We start from the raw sequence: 17,732 nt of genomic DNA on the forward strand, positions 1-17,732 counted from the left end.
TATTTTTTACTAATGCAATTTAATACTATTATTTTGGAACATAAAAACAAAAAGCCCAAAACAACAAAAAACAACATAGCCTATTAAATATGCCCTATTCTCTGGGTTGCCTGCATCATCACCCCGGTTGGAGTTAACGTAAGTTACTCCCACCTTAAACTTATTAGCGACTATACATGTGTTTGGGGAATAACCTACAACATAGTTATGAGAAATACAGTTTTTCTTTTAAGTGTGATCTGCATATAATCTCAAAGACATAAAGCTTTGCAGTTTCTGTGTGAGTATATATGAACACGATGGAATTGGCTGCGATGTAAGAGGCACCAGCTAAAATCTTGCCAAGGGCACCAAATTGGTCAGGAACAGCTCTGACTTAAAGAGCTTTGAGGTGCTGGTAGGTGGATTTTGTTATCTTTAGATATAGAGCCATATCTCATCATCACTCTAAAAGGTTTTTAAATGCCGACAATTATCTCAGCATGTCTCTACTTATTCGTGAATTTTTAGCACTTTAAAAGTGTAAAACTGTGAACACTGTCCATTTTCCTCCGTGGACACTGATTGAAGTGAGAGTGCTGCTGTTCCCGATTGGAGCGTTGTTCTTTCATCACTGTATTTGCTCCATGTGACGCACTGCTGACCCCCTACGACAATGTAACTGGTCTCCAGCTGGTCACAGCAAATGAGACAGCAGAGGCTAAAAACAGCAGAGAACAACAGCTGATCGTCTGCCTCACATCTCAGGCAGGTTGACCTAATGTCAGAGATACCGAGGTTTTACTTTCATTGGTAGTTTTATTTTTGAACATGCTGCATGATTTTTTTTTTTTTTTTTTTTTTTTTTTAGAATAATTGAAGTAAAAAATATACATCCATCCGTTATCTGTAACTGCTTATCCTACCCCAGGGTCGCGGGGGAGCTGGAACTGATTTTATATATACAAATTATATATATACATATATATATAATTAATTGTACATGTACCACAAGGGCGCCCCAAATGAGGGGAGACAACAAAATATATAAATATATATATAATTTGTGGTTTCATGACAGTTGTGAAGAGGAATGTATGAATTAATTAAATAACATTTTATATGTAGCACCAAATATGTCAAAGTTATCTCCATCACTTTTCAGATAGATCAGGTCTGGACCATACACTTCATACTTAACATTACTTAATATAATTAACTTATACTATAACCATACTGTGACTTAATATAATTAGGCTACTATACATAGAGAAGACTGGACCAAAAGCTGTCATCTTGCCGATGGCTTTTCATCTTGTTGACAACAGACGGCATCTGTTGTATTTTAACTAAAATGTGATCACACACTTCATCAAACATGCAGTGGATGTGGAACCACCAGTCTTGTCTTCACACGGTTTTGCCTGAAGTGAGGTGTTTTATTTATACCACGGGTCGGTTCAGCCAAGCAATCTGATTTATTAAAGAAAGGATCCAACCGTGCTGTTAATCCCCATAAAACATGGCTAGCTGGGCTTTACTGGTTGCTATGCCAATTCCTGTGGTAACAAGGGAGCTAGTTAGCAGTCTCTCTGTTTCTCTGCAGTGTTTCATTCATATATATTTACACCGTTGTGGAGATGCTTATCATACGCCTGAGGACATTCCTCAAGTGTATTTATGAGCACTTCAGCGCTGCCAGTCGGATGCAATAGGCATGCAATACCCTTTACAGTCCTTAAAGTGAAATGTGCAAATGATGACGACATATATGCTGTTTTTTATATTCTGGCCTTTAATCATATCTGTTTTAATCATTTGGCACCAGTTGTTTCATCTCCGCTTGCAGCACCACAAGATTTACTTATGTTAGACAGTGATTTACCTGGTGCTAAACCACAACTATGAGTTACCTAATTTTAAAATGGCTTTTTTGAGCCCTGAAGGCCTCATGTTGCCTTTGCAGCAATTGTGGTTATTTTATTAATCACAGTTTTATTTGGTAATATTTAAAGCAATAAAGTTTAATAAGGGTCCTCTAGCAGGTTAATCTGGCCCTGGAGACATTAAAGATGGCTCATGGCTCCATAGTTGGTTGGTTGGGTAAACAGGTAAAATGTTTCAATAAACTTTAAATAGAAAGCTCATCAGCTTAAAAATCATCATCCAAATAATTTAGTAACGCAGGTCCTGTAAATGTTTATTTAATCACCTCTGGCAGTGAAGGATAAACAGTATTTTTGAAGTAAACTATGTAATTCAACCAACTATACATGCATAAATATCACAAATACAGTACTTGGAGAGCGTATTGGGTTCTCTCTACAGAAACTGCATCATTTATGAATGGCTGCCACATAGGCCCCGATACTGGGGTACCATCTGGGACTCACAAACCGGCTCTTATCAATTTCTTATCAAATCGTGACTCTGAGCTGAGAGGAAAAAAGAGAGAGGAAGAAAAAGGAAATGGGCATTTTCTGTGTCTCCCTCTGAATTTCTTTAAACAGTCACGAACCTGGGATAGTTTTATACTTTCCTTGATTTACCTAATCTTCTGGAGGCTATTCAGGGCCTTATTTCACAAAATTACCATTTCCTGAAAACTCTTTTGAGATATGTTCCTACTACGGTAGCTGATGAATGCCAGTTGTCACACATGAGGAGCTGGCAGTCTGAAACAAGGCCACGGTGATGACTTGCTCCAATTAACGGAGTAAAATGATGGATATGAACACACCCCAGATATCTGTGCTGTCCTAATACAGATCCCATCAGCCTCATCTGTAATCCCTCGCCATTACGCTGTTCGCTTTTGCTTCTATTTTTCATTCATCACGTCTTTGGAGGCCACAGTTAAACGAATAATTTGACATTTTGGAAAAAAATGTTACTCACTTTCTTGCCGATAGTTAAATGAGAACATTGAAACCACTTTCATGTTGGTCTGTTGAATATAAGGCTACAGACAAAAGCGTATTATCTTAGATTAGTACAAAGACTGGAAACGGGGTTACAGCTAGGAAGTCATTAATCCCGGCCAAGAAATAGTCCCACGTAAAACCACAAGATGACATTTTTACATTTTGGTTTCTAAACTAAATATAGCATATTAATTGGTGAGCTTTAGAGATGCTGATAGGCAGATTGTGTTTCTTTGGACAGAGCCAGGCTAGCTGTTTCCTTGTCCAGTGTTATCATCACATTCTCATCCCAACTCGTCACATACTGACGCTTTGTCAGACACCTCGGTGTCACATCTCGGTCGCAGTAAACACGTGCTTAATGTTGTGAATTAAACAAAAAATACTTGTTTAGGATTAGGCAACAAAACCACTTAGTTAGGTTTAGGAAAAAACAACCTTGTTGGGTGATTTAACGTTGTGAACAGCGCACTTTCCCAAAGCGTTCACTGTTGCCACGGATGGGTTTACATAGTTGATGGAAAGCCTGGTACGTCTTATACCGGCACTAAAGGGTGCCTTGTGCTGCGGTATGGAACACCGACGGCCGTGACAAAGCATCTTATATAGACTAGATAACCAGCTGCTGGCTGTAACTTCCTATTTTTCAGATGTGAAAGTGGTATTAATCTTCTCATCAAACTCTCAGCAAGAAAGCAAAGGGTATTTCCCAAAACATGTTTCCAAAAATGTGAAAGAACGCAGTGTTAGGAAAGTGGTTAAAGAGGAATTCAGCGAGAATATCTAGTGAATGTACAATGGAAGTTGCAGTTTGTGCAGAAGTAAATGCTGCAGCACCTCAAGAGAAACAGAGGTTTCCAATGTGTTGTTTCCCGGCGGCTGAGTGGAGTGATTAACTTCAGAACGGGTAACCGTATCAACTCTGGCCCAAGCAGGAAAAGTTAACAGTGTTTAGTTTGTCCGTTCTGGGCTACTGTTGAAACACGGCGGAGCAACATGATTGACTACATGAGGAGAGGACTTACTCCCTATGTAGATACAGTATAAACGGCTCATTCTAAGCCAACGAAAACACAACAACTTTTATTTTCAGCTGATTTTATGTTAAAGAAAACATACTTATTTATATTATGTTCCATCTCTGCAAATAAATCCCCCCTAATTGTTACACTCTGGTCCTTTAAACACAACACTAAAATAGGAGCAACAGGTTCACCACAGTGTTGCAGTGAGTGGCAGCGCAACGCAACGCCGCACTTAAGTACCGTCATCAGGTCCACTTATGGACGCAATTTACTTTGCATCACAACGCAATCATGTTTAGAGGGCAAGCCCACTAATAAGACAGAAACACTACAAAGGTCCAAAAATAGAAACAACAGTGTGAATTCAATGGAGCTGCAGCCGCTCTCGTTGAGCTGTTCCTGTTGTGAGTCATAAGTGTTAGTTTTGTGTCTTGATGACGCGGGCGGATGCGTGGGTGACACTGGGGGAGGGTTGGGTGGGCGGGTGGGAGCAGCAGATGCATCGCTCGTGTTCCCCCAGACCCTTGCCATCCACTCAGTGTCGGCTTCATTCAGCTGGTTGTTGCTACGATACAACACTGGAGATGACACTCAACACGCAGACAAACGCACAAAAAAGCTGTTACGTTTTTACACATTCTTGTAATTTTCTTTCTATTTCTGAAACAATTGAAACGTCTTGCCGACATCAAGTTGGTGTGGAGTCAAACCAGGATCAGACCATTTAAGCTGCAGCAGCTAATGGGGTTTATTACGATGACCTTTTCTGTCAAAAGAGGAGGATGATTAGTATTTGTATTTGGGTGATAAGGGGAGCTCTTGGCTCTCCGGTATACTTCCTGTCATGTGGATAATGAGGAGGACAGAGTTTGGGAGCTGTTTTGATCATCATGAAGCTCAGTGCACTCTACCTCTGGTATTTCCTCTCGTATTTCCAAAGTTGAAGGCCATTCAGTCTAGAAAACATCAATCATGTCATTTCTATCCAAACAAAAGGGTACAACTTCATAACCACACTGAGGAAACAATTTGCTAAACTCTTGTGCTAAATGTACTTGTACCCTGATAGCAAAATGTGTTGAATACTCTATTCTGATTGGTCAATTTCAGCATTCTACGGTCTGTTATTTCTTTATAGCAGACCATTACCATGGACACAGTTCTGATGTCGAACTCTGGAGGACCATTTTTTTGTCAAATTATTGATTTCTTAAAAGTCCCATGTTGTAAAAAGTGAAATTTGCATGTCTTTTATATTGTAAAGCAGGTTTAAGTCATATATAAATACTGTTAGATTATCAAAACACTCAATATACGGAGAAATACACAAAGCCGGTATTCAGAAATTGGATTTCTGTCCATTTGTGAGGTCACAAATATACAATTATATAGATCATTACATGGTCAACAATTCCGTTGAAATGCGCTAAAACGGAGCGTTTCAGACAGAGGGTAAATACAGGTATATTCAAGCAGACTGTATGAGGAAAATAAAGTGTTTTTTTAACATTATAGCATGTAAACATGTTCTAGTAGAAACACAAAATACAAGTATGAACCTGAAAATGAGCATGATATGGGACCTTTAAGTGAGTAGCCGTGTGATAAGCGGGATAATGTGCAGCGGGAGATGGTCATTGCAGCGAAATAAACTCTGACAGGGTGATGCAGGACCCGCTCGCTGTACATTATCCCTTACATGAGATTTGGTCAGAAAAGTTGCAATGTGGTTGAGGTTGAAAAATCCCCATAAGTCACGATTAAATGTTGAAAAATAAATCTATAAGGGCAAACATGTGTCCAACATTTAATCAATACTGTCTCCATACACAACACAGTTAACTTTCCCGCCAAAATAAAACCATTTTTAGTTATGTGTAGACATATTTATTTTAAATAAAGCACTCCTTCACTGTGATGCATGCAACTTATGCATTAAATAATTCATATTTAAGTTGTATTTGGAGGGAAATTACAAAAAACCTATGGTTCAAATGTACAAATAAGATAAATGTCATGAAAAATGTCTGTTTTCTTATAGTTCACATCTAAAATTCAATCCCAGACACCCTTTTAGATAATGGGTGAATCAGTATTTATTCATTGTCAGTTATGAGTAAAAATCTGATGTTAAAGCATTAAAGATAACGAGCGCTTTCAGTTTGTTCTCAATGTCAGGCATCAGTGTCGATTCAAAAGCTTCTGCCTGACAATATTTCACTGGTGATTCATTTCTATTTTGCGATTTGGAAAGCTACAAGTAGAAAAACACATTTGTATTTACAAGATAACACTTTGTTTAGTTGCTTCTCTTTGATGATAAAATCATTTCCCGGCACCTTAAACTATTATTTTAAGAATTGGGAATGCTAATAAGATGTGAACCGTGAATGAAGGCATTTCCTGTCAGTCCCAGAAGGGTGGCAATAAATACAACCTACTGTGACATGTTTTCTGTAACACCTGCTCTATGAGAGTGATGGAGTGATCTCTGCTCCCCCGGTTTCACTTCAGCTCAGCTGTAGCTCAGCAATCACCCTCCATATCGCAGCGGTGCTCGACACATTTGTCAGACAGATTAATCAAAACCAAAAAACCCTGACAATGTTTCTGTCCAAAGTAAAACTTCAAGTCACAAGACAATTCACCCTCCATGAAGGGGAAACCACAAAGCAATTCCTTTGAATCATATTGTTCCTGAAAGTAACAAATGGGCTTGAAAACCTGACAGCCTCTGGGCGGCACAGCAAACACGACAGGTCTCCTTATGAAGAGCTTCCAGCAACACAAGGAGACATTGATAAAAAGCCCTGAGGCTCAGGGAGATGGAGGAGCCACGCTGACCAGTCAGTATGACAGATACTCTACCTGTTGGCGTGTCTGCTGCTTGCTTCACTGACACTTATCACAGACCGAGCGGGAACTTGGCTGCAGCTACTGCCCTGTCATGGTGGGTGGTGCTGAGTCGGCCAAACCAGAGACACATGAAGAGACAATAGCTGAGACAAAGTCAATGCCTTGCAAGTCACAAAGTTTATGCTTGGTGAGTCAACACTAAAGTCAAGATCAAATAATAAAGTTTGTGTTTTGAGTCATAAACAAGTCACTATATGCACCAAATTTAATGCCATTTTACATGTTAAATCACAGTAGGAGATACAGTAAATTTACAGAAATAATGAATGCTTTTTAGCCATGCTAGCTGTGTGGCTCTATGAATGGCAATGTCAGTCTTTTGGTCAGTCCACCACTTTAATCCAGACTGAAATATCACAACTATTGGATGGATTGCCATGAAATTTGGTGCAAACATTCATGACATCCAGCACCATCATCAGACCAAAGTTGTAATTTTATCCAATACTTTGGATTATGGCCAAATACCTGAAAAATGTATGATATTCCCATGATCCACAGCTGCACTTGCTGCACAAATGTAAGCATACTAACATGGGAAACAATGTAAACAGTCAACATTTTAGCACTGCCATTGTGAGCATGTTAACTCAAAGCATTTTGCTCAAAGCACTGCTGTTTATGCAAGCATGGCTGTAGACTGTTAAACATACTTTAAACATATTTAAATGTGACTCATATTTCACAGAACAACAATGTAGTCACTGTTTTATATCTCTGATAGTCACCTTATTGTGAGAGGCCTTTCAACAGCTCCAGGGGGACCTCCAGAAACTGCTCATTCACATGTTTATTATTAACCTGCTTTTAAATTCTTTTTCGCAAGTCTCGTAGTGATGAAAATGTGCCAAAGTCACTTTGAACTAAAGGCCTGTATTTATAGGTTTAAGAGAGCCTCATTTTGACACTGAGCCCTATTAATTGAGCTCTCCACAGACATCTCCCTGTATCTAAAATAGGTAAAAAGTCCATTGTGGAAGGTAAAGGGACAAAGTAGGCCAAGGACTCTGACAGAAAATAGACTGTGTGACTCACTGAGGGGTCGGACCATCTTGGGAAAGAACAGGAAATGGGAAAAAAATGTGGGTTAACAATTATCCAAGTGCAGACCCCCCATGGTGTGATCAAGTGAAGAGGAAGCCTACTACATGTTATGACTGTCAAGTTTCATACAGCTGAAAAAGTGACGTGATTTCCTATTCCAGGCACATAAACCTTATAGTAACATCCATATAAGGTGGTCAAATTCATGTTTATATCAGTGATGGAGGTACATTTACTCAAGTACTGTACTATTTACCATTTTTATTTTATGCATCTTCCTCTTTCCCACTACATTTCAGAGTATAACATTTTTTATTTTTTTTACTCCTTTTTAATAGTTACTTTGTAGGGTTGTATAAGAGATATATGCTAATTTTTATAAAGTAATACACATTATTATATAGATTAAACAACCCACCAGTAATTCTTAGTCGACTATAACACGACTTCTCACTTAATTGACAGATTTGTGAAACTGAGTTTCTCCACGAAGAATCAGACAAAAGCACCACTTTAAATCTTGTATTTACCAGAGATGTGCTCATAGGTTTCTTGGAAATACGTCATTCAGCAGGAAAAAAATCGACTTAAGAAATCTTAGTCGACTGAGACCAAAACAACCAATTAGTCGATTAATTAATCGTCAATCAATTAATTAATCAGCATTGAAATGATGCAAACACATCAATAATAATAGACCAATATTATCTACATGATAAAAATAACAGTCTGTATGGTGCCATTCTGCATAATGAGTATTTACTTTTGATACTAAAGTCCATTTTGCTGATAATATTTAAATGCAATTTTGACTTAAACTTGTAAAGGAATACTTTTAAACTGTGCTATTGCTTTTACTTTTACTAAGTCAGATATCTCAATACTTCCTCCACCATATTAAACTGAATGTAAAAGCCTATATCCCCATCCCACTTTCTCTATAGCTCCTAATAATCCCAAAGTATTAATTTTGTTCGCCTGCACTGCCCCCATGTGGTGATACTTGGTACTGCAAAAAACAAACGAACAGTTCCCACAGACAACACAGTCAGTTTCAAAACATCAGCCAAACTTTATTTACAAGTCCTAACAAGACAAAAACCATACATACAGGTGGTGGTGGGCTCAGGACTAGTGATGCAATTGGCAGAGTCTGCTGTGTAAGGTTCAACATCGTAAGTACAGACACACAATGAATATATTTAAACTCGCATATAGTAGTTTTCACTCTGTCCAATGAGGAAATTGAGAAGATCACCAAAGACAAGTTAAGGGGCCAATTCTAGCAAGACAAAACATACTTTAACTCCACCGCATACAGTGACACACACTTAGCTGTAACTTTTCACACCGTAAAACTACACTAAAGGACTCCCCAGTCATGTAGGCATAAACGTGACGGATGAAAAACAGAGGAGAAGTGACATGTGGAGGTAAAAGGGAAATAACAAGTCATTTCAAGCAAGTCTTTTCTTGTGAGGGGTTATTTTTAAGGATTCAGCATTACCACACACACAACTGGTGTGTTTGTAATAAAGATGAGGATGCAGGGCACATTCAGGAAAAGGGCAGGCAATGAGGGGTGGGCTGATTAAAACAAACCCATGGCACTTGAACTAATATGGGAATAAAATCAGGCTTAGGAACAGGCATTAGATCTGTGGTAAGGCGTCAACAAGACTATTCATAGTTATCATCATCGTGACTCAGACCAGCATTTCACCCATGGCTTTGTCACAACTTTGCATACAGAATGATGTAAAAGCACTCTTGCACATAGCTCTAGTTGTCTCTGCCCAAACTGAGATCACCTCTTTAATGTTGCGTCATAAAAAAAAGGTGGTTTCAGGTACTTAGAACAATCTACACAGGTGTGAAATGTGTGTATGTCCGCTGTTGCCTTTACTAGAAACACAAACAATGATGGGTGCAGAATTCACTCACACACTTCTTTTGATTTTTACACCGTACAATTCACTCTTTAAACTATATCATCAGCATATTCTTGCTCCTTTCAGTTTGGGTTTCAAAATCAGTGTCCTGTGGTTCAGTGACTATCAATCTATATGCTAATCACAAACAAGAGGACAGGTGCAGTGGAGCAAGCAACATACTGAACACGATGCTGTGCACAGTTGCAAACCCAGACCTGTAATGCAAATATTAACAGCACAGATCTGAAGTTATATTCTCTCACACACACACGTCTGATAAGATACAGTACATCTCAGCATGTATATTAGATGTGTTTCATTTGTACATAAAATATCTTTCAAGTATGTTAGAGGACTTCTTAACACAACTGAAAAAAACAAACAAAAAATGTATATTTGCATCTCTTCTGTGAAAAAAACAAAAAGGAACAAAGAACTCTCTTTATAGCAGGATGGATGAAAGGCTTTTTAAAGGGACATTCCTCAATTTAAGTCCAGAAACGTTGTTATGTTTGTTTGGATGTCAGCCCTTCCACAACGTGCTATAACAGGATCCCAAAAAATTGCATCTAAAATAAAAAAAAAAAGCCCAGACACAGAGCAAGTCTCCAGCAGTCTGTTGAGTCCTAATTCAAAATAAATTGAAACATAAGACTTTTTTTTCAGAAAGAAATAAACTGGATGCAAAATGCGATGCAGTGCTGAGACCGATTATTGTTATCAAGAGTAGGCTGTCCCCCCTCACACTGCACCGGCACTGTGAGGTAAACATTTGGTTCTGAATGTCTGGGACAAAGTGTTTATTTGTTCTAGTTCTGGCAAACAGCTATTGCCTCGGGTCTGAGGAGCAAAGTTGTGGATCCATGGGTACATATTCCACAGGCAAAGGCCTAAAAATAACAAGGGAGAGAAAAAACAACTAAGAACCCACAAGTGAGCTAAAACGTTCTGCCACTGCATACATTAACAAGGGTAACAGACCACACATGCCGTCAATACAAAATATTAAAAAAAAAACTAGTGTCTACAATCCTGTCCTGACTTACATGGAGCAGCAGGATCGGGTATTGATGATAAACACGTGATCAGGCTACTTCCGTTTCATAGCGTCAGTATCTTCTTCCTTCAGGACAAACTTTTTCCTCAGAGCTTCTGAAATCAGAGAGGCAGAGTCCTCCTCTCTGAGAGACGTACAGCCTCTGTTGTACCTGCAGTGACACACACACACCAAAAAATACAAACCATGAATTACAGGGTATAACTTTATATAGAAATATTAGCGTATTAAAAAGGGACTGTATGCACGTTTTTACACGTATAACTTTTTAAAATGTGTGAACAGGTTGTAACCTGTGTCGCCTCACTGTTTTGACCGATGCTCGCTCACATCTACATAGTGCGAGCACAAGCGCGAGCAACAGGACGCTGACTGTCGTCGACTTAACGGCCACAGGTCTCACTGCTAACAAGCAATTTCTGATTCTTACATCTCGCCCCTTTTACAAGGAATTTTCTTTAAAAGAATAGTTCAGCATTTTGGTAAATATGCTTATTTGCTTTCTTGCCAAGAGTAAGATCAGAAGATACCGCTGTCTGTTCGGCAAATGTGACCTTATAAGACAAACACATAACAAATAAGCAAACTCATAATGAATAGTGTTGTAGTGTTCGGCCCGCTAACTCTTACCTGTCTTTGCTCATCTTCATGCGGTTCATGTCCTTCAGGATGTCCATAACATCAGCAAAGCTGGTGGACTTTGATAGCGACACTGTATCCTCCTCTGCCTCCCGGTAGTCCATGCTGGGTCTGTCCAGGTCAAAGGTCGCAGACGCCGTCATGGAAACAGGCGGCACAGGGTCAGGGACAAGCTCTGACACTACAGAGACAACATCTTCTTCCTCCTCCTCTTCTTCTTCTTCCTCCTCCGTGACATCACTGATGACAAAGGAAGCGGCAGCCGTGGCGGCCGGCTGGTAGGGCGCTGTCTCGAAAGGCGCCATGGAGAAGCTCATACTTGTGTCGTCGGGGGAGAGCAGGTCAGGGGTCAGGGGGTTGGAGCCTGAAAGAAAGAGGAGGAGCAGGGTAGAGAAATGAGTCTGTCAGTGAAGTTTGAGTTAGACAGTGTTGAGAGAAACAAACAAAGCAACTCTAAATATCAAAAGCTCAGAGCTCAGATGCCATTTCTAATGTGAATTTGAAGCTTGCGTATAGATATGCTATTGTTGCTTTCAGTAGCTCTCCTCTCAGGTACAATTATACCTTGAGTGGAGTGCAGTGGGAGAGTCTATAATCCAATCACATTTTCTCTTAGCAGTAAGTGATTTCTTCATGAGACAAGGATTTATTGTTGTATAGCTCCCCTTGAAAGCCATAATGCTTCTCGGATCATATTACCTACCTCACAGCTTAACTGCATCATTGATTTGAAAACACATGACACTATCACGGAGCATGAAGTCCTGGGCTGTATGAGGTCCTTCCCCTGTTCACAGACCATCTCACGGCAAAACATTAACAGAATTTAGGAAGCAGGCTCGCTTAACAATAGAGTTTTAATTAGATAGTTGAAGTTCTTTGTGGGGCTCCTTTAGACAACATCAGAAAGTATGTTTAAAACCAGTGGGAATACAATACATGTGAATATGTGACACTTTCTCGTGACATCCCTGTTTTCAATGAGTGACACGCAACTGCAGAGATTATCTTTTGCCACTGACCTACAAACTGATGCCAAGACAACTTAGTACCAAAGAGCTTTAGGAGAATCAGGGCAGCCCACTTGGCAACAAAAAGATCACAGTCACATGAAGATAGTAACTCAGTGGTGAATCACAGGCTCAATAAAGCAATTTTAAATCAGCTTTATGATGAAGTATCAATAAAGAGAGTGTCAAGTTGGGCGTGTAACCAGTTCCCACGTCCCAGAGTTTTTATCAAATTCCAAGGTCAAGATCCACATTGGACAAGTTTATATTTTGTGTACACTTGAATTTTAGATTTGGTTACCCACCAGAATCACTTGCCACAATCTTGGCGATCTGTGCACGGAGTCTGCCGAGCTCGTCCTGCAGAGCGGTGGTACGGTTCATTGCCGTCACCCCAGGCTTCCTAAGCCCCTCCATTCTTTTGCCCTCACGGCGGAAGTTGGGTACAGATGAGTTTCTGTGGAGCACCAGGAGAGGCGTGGGCCGCCATTCGTGTTTCAGAGGACGAGTGTCACTCCTGAAAGGAGAAGAGCGGCCAATCAGTGTTACTGAATAGTAATCTTTATTTTATTTGAGTCCAGCTTTTGACGTATGCTGCATGTCATCTGATGTCTCTCTTGCCCTGTACCTACTCCTATCCTAGTACTAATCAATACTTTACCAGCAGTTTATATCCAATAAATTGCATCTTAACTAAATCAACAATGTTCAGTTTTTACCGCTACCTACAGCTGTAAAAATCAGCATAGAGCTGAATCAACACCTCTCTGACACAGCACAAAAACAGGACATTATAACGGAGTACTGCATTTCTTTAGGCTGCACATGTGCACCTATTAAGGTGCAAGCTCAGAGATTCTAGAATAATGCAATTATAGATCAGTGACTTGGCACTACTCCATAACCTTGGTGGATGTCTCTTCGGACATGACTGGATATTTACCTCACTCTGGCATAAGTTTCTTCTTCATCTGCGACAATCCAGGCTATGTCTGCCAAGGTAGGAACCAGAGGGCCATCCATGGGCCGAAGAGCGGGCAGGCCTGGTAGTTCCTGAAGAACACAAGTTAATGTTGTATATACAAGTATTTATATTGCAAAAATAGGGGAATATAATTAATAGATAAAACAATTACAATGCAGGACTTATAGGACCTGATATTTACCTGGAAACATGCCCTTTGTGGAGGTCTGAGTGGTAGAGTGGAACCAATTCTTCTCACAACACTACGGGTGGATCCATGAGGCTTATTCTGCCAGATAGGAATAACTTCCTGTAAAGCATATATTAAAACAGTCTCTACACAAAGTGGAATACTTTTAATGTCAGGGATTAGTCTATAATTTACATTCCTGCAGTCATGTGGAAGAAAAGCAGTGTTAAGTTAAACAGTGTTAAGCACAGACATCATTAACAGCAAGGAAGCAAACTAACTGTGTCTGTTTCCATGGTGATGGTGGGTCAGTCTCATTCGCTGGGAAGCTGCACACCAATGCTTGGTGCTCGCAGTGGCTGAAGACGGAGCAGCTCAGTGGACAGATGCCATGTCAGTGCGACTGCCAACCCTTTGGATAGAAAATGGTGATTAGTTAGAGCATCACAAGCAGGAGGAGAACACTGCATTATTTCATCCACCAAAATAAAGGCAATTTTTTAGATATATAGATAGATAGTAACTTTATTGATCCCGAGGGAAATTCAAGTATCCAGCATCACAGTTCCATAGTGCAAAACATGTTAGTAAAAAAGCAGTAAAAAAGTTAGTAGTGCAAAGTACAAAAAAATAAACCAGATATAAAAATACAAGGAAATGAAGAAAACTGTTAAAACTGAATATAGTGCAGGGTAACAGCTGTGATACAGGACTATTAAAAAAGTGAATATAGAGCAGAAGAGACTGTTAAAAATGAGTATAGTGCAGAAATTATAGCTAAGTGGCATAAAACTAATCAGAAGTTTGATGACTTGATTAACTTGTTGTAGTCATATCTCAAGTAAAATGCACGAAGTGGATACAGCTTTTGATCATGTAAAATATGCTTAGTTTTTGCTATTTTTTGTATCATTAAAATGTATATAATGTTACTTTTTATTACTAGGTGATTGGTAGAGTAACATTAGAGCTTTTGGCATATAACCTAACCTTTATAACCTTTACCTTGGCATATAACCTAACCTAACCTTTATGACCTCTACCGTGGCACATAACCTAACCTAACCTGTATAACCTTTACCTTAGCACATAACCTAACCTAACCTTTATAACCTTTATAACCTTTACCTTGGCATATAACCTAACCTAACCTTCATTTGTAATATCACTGAAATCTGCATATATATATATATATATATATATATAATACTGTATATACTTCTATTTTTATACTTCATTCTATTTAAATGGTTCATATTTTGTTACACTTTGTTTAGCACTTTTTTTTTACTGTGTTAGCTGATGCTTCTTGTTTTTTGCCCTTTGCTGCTGTACACTGCAAATTTCTCTAAATTAATAATAATAAATAAATAAATAAAGGAATATCTTATCTTATATTTTTTGGGTCTGAATACTGGAGAAGAAATCATAATAATTAGGTTTGAACGCTCAACATGTTTGTCTTCATAAGCTAAACACAACATTGAAATGATTAATAAGTGGATATTAAAATGATCAGCTATCTAATCTTGGTACTACTTTATCACCATGACTACATCAACATCTGGAGCAGGTATAAACCATCAGCTCTAACATAGCTAACTAACAGTTAGCTTTGATTGTGTTGCCGGTACCGGTACAGGCTGCCGGTACCGTTGATGGAGCACGGTGAGCGACAGAAAGACACCTTTAGTGTAGTTATTAGTGAATATCTGTACTCAGTTCATCATTAAGGTTAGTCGGTAGCTACGCAACAGACAGTGACCGTCAGTTAGCTTTAGCGTTACCTAGCAGCAGTAACGGCCCCCCGGTTGACCCTCAAACGGCTCACTAACAACACCGTTTATCACCGTGTTTCACTTCACCCTCACATTATACAATCAATACTACAAGAGCGCAACTTACGGTGTATTATGACTGCATCTGGGAAAGCTGAGCAGTTGAATTATTTACGAGCAGCAGCTTCTTCTCTTCGTCTTTCAGCAGACTGGAGTTGAGTTTTGTTGTGTTGGTTTTTTTAGCTACCGGAAGTCCTGTTCCTCTCTTTCCTGTGATCTGATTGGCTGAAGCCTCCTGCGCTTCATTTATCAGAGCCTGTACAACAGCGCCCCTCAGAGGTGGAGGTGAGTAGTGCTGAATACAGATAATAATAATGATAATAATCATAATCATAATCACAATTATAATCATAATCACAATAACAATACTCTCATTCCTATTCTAATTATTATTATTATTATTATTAATAATAATAATAATAATAATAATAATAATAGCAATAACAATACTCTCATTCCTATTCTTATTCTTATGAATAAGAATAATAATAATAATGATGATGATGCTAATAATACTTTTTTTAAATAATATTATTTTTAATAACAATAATAATAACAATAATAATAATTATCATAATGATGATGATGCTAATAATAATAATAATAATTTAAAACATGATGATGCTAATAATAATAATAATAATAATAAAGAATATTATTAATAATAACAATAATAATATAACAACAATAATAATAATAATAATAATAATGATGATGATGCTAATAATAATAATAATAATAACAATACTACTACTACTAATAATAATAATAATAATAATAATAATAATAATAATAATAATAATAACAACAATACTACTACTAATAATAATAATAATAATAATATTAATAATAATAATAATGATAATAATAATAATAATAATAATGATGATGCTACTACTACTACTAATAATAATGATAATAATAATAATAATAATAATAATAATAATACAAATAATAATAATAATAATAATAATAATAATAATTATGATGATAAATGATACATGATACAGATAATAATACATGATAAATACAAAATAATTGTGGAGAAAACTGTAACTTTATTTTGTAAAAATGTATTAGTTACTTTTTATTTTTGTTATTTTGACCAAATTATATATTCATAAAATTTAAATTTGCAAGCATGAAGCCAAACTTTTCTGATCAATTAGATCAAAGAATACATTTTAACTATAGCTAAATTTACCAACAAGAAAGCTGAGTAAACATAGAACACCTGTAATCTTGTTCTTTTATTGTAGTCTGCAAGGCATGTTTATTTGCACAAGTTGTATACACAAGTTATGCTGTTGGTTACTTGTTATTATCTGCTCAATGATGATGAACAAGTAGTAGCAACACTGTACAGATGCTATAGAAGCAACGCTTACTTATTTATTTATTTACTCATTTATTTATTCATTGTATTTTGGTGGTTTTAGTGATCAGTGGAGCCTTGGGCATTTTTTTTATCATGTTTGTCTATTGTCTGTCTTTGTAAAATGTGTGTACTGTACAAGATGGATACCTTGATTATTTACGGCAAACCAAATTTACCTATGGGTACAAATAAAGTAACATGAACCTGATGTTTATCATAAAAATATATTTTTAAGAAATAAAGACATGATTAAAAAAATTAAATAAAAATTATAACAGCTGATCTAGAAATACAATGGTAGTGCTAATTTACTACAACTGGCTTATTTGATAAAACACCAGAATTACTTTGTCATATCATGATATTTTAAAGCATTTAAGCTTAGACACAACATAGACATGTGCAGCGAAGGATCTATCTTTCTGCTAATACTTTTGCTTCCGGATGTTACTTTTAATCAAAAATATCCATTTAACCCCTCAGCAACAACTATAAGATGCTGCTTCTGAAAATATCATTGTCTCTATTTCTATATGCTTGGCAACCCTCAAATTCCTCATCTTCTTTGGAGCTCTGCATGCAGGAGAAGCAATTTTTTATTCTTTAATTGTAAAAATTTGAATCATATGATTATAACAATTCAGTGAGAAAATCAAGAGCAATCACTATAGGTCGATGTGATTGCTCTTGATTTTCTCACTGAATTGTTTTGAAATTGACCTGTTTGTGTGTTATAGCAATTTTTTTTTGTGTTGCATACAAACTGGATGTCATGCTCGTTCACTCGTGGTGTATGACTGTTGTATTTGTCTGCTTGTATTGTTTGTTTTATTG

The 17,732-nt window shown here is 37.6% G+C and overlaps 1 protein-coding gene across 3 annotated transcripts; it reads right to left on the reverse strand.

Annotated features, from left to right (window-relative positions):
- Positions 1 to 8,936: 8,936 nt before the first annotated feature.
- mtfr1l (mitochondrial fission regulator 1-like) lies at positions 8,937 to 15,734 on the reverse strand. Of its 3 annotated transcripts, XM_074660044.1 has the most exons (8): positions 15,588 to 15,734; positions 13,964 to 14,094; positions 13,695 to 13,802; positions 13,472 to 13,581; positions 12,834 to 13,045; positions 11,510 to 11,882; positions 10,869 to 11,030; positions 8,937 to 10,712 (listed from the first exon to the last, which is right to left on the reverse strand). In XM_074660044.1, the coding sequence occupies exons 2-7, from the start codon at positions 13,976 to 13,978 to the stop codon at positions 10,913 to 10,915; spliced, it is 936 nt and encodes a 311-aa protein (XP_074516145.1). In that variant the 5' UTR covers positions 13,979 to 14,094; positions 15,588 to 15,734; the 3' UTR covers positions 8,937 to 10,712; positions 10,869 to 10,912. The 3 variants fall into 3 exon arrangements, with proteins under 3 accessions (XP_074516145.1, XP_074516146.1, XP_074516144.1); XM_074660045.1 differs by having other exon boundaries at positions 8,937 to 11,030; positions 13,695 to 13,781; positions 15,588 to 15,726; XM_074660043.1 differs by having other exon boundaries at positions 8,937 to 11,030; positions 15,588 to 15,726.
- Between the last annotated feature and the right edge of the window lie 1,998 nt (positions 15,735 to 17,732).

This window comes from Sebastes fasciatus, chromosome 15, assembly GCF_043250625.1.
Source record: "Sebastes fasciatus isolate fSebFas1 chromosome 15, fSebFas1.pri, whole genome shotgun sequence".
NCBI lineage: Eukaryota > Metazoa > Chordata > Actinopteri > Perciformes > Sebastidae > Sebastes > Sebastes fasciatus.

Bases quoted from the DNA above. Each gene is read 5' to 3' on its own strand.
- mtfr1l (XM_074660044.1), bottom strand. The intron at 11,883-12,833 runs GTGGGTAACCAA...TCTTTCTTTCAG, and splicing joins GATTGTGGCAAGTGATTCTG to GCTCCAACCCCCTGACCCCT. The intron at 11,031-11,509 runs GTAAGAGTTAGC...GTGTCACTGCAG, and splicing joins ATGAAGATGAGCAAAGACAG to GTACAACAGAGGCTGTACGT.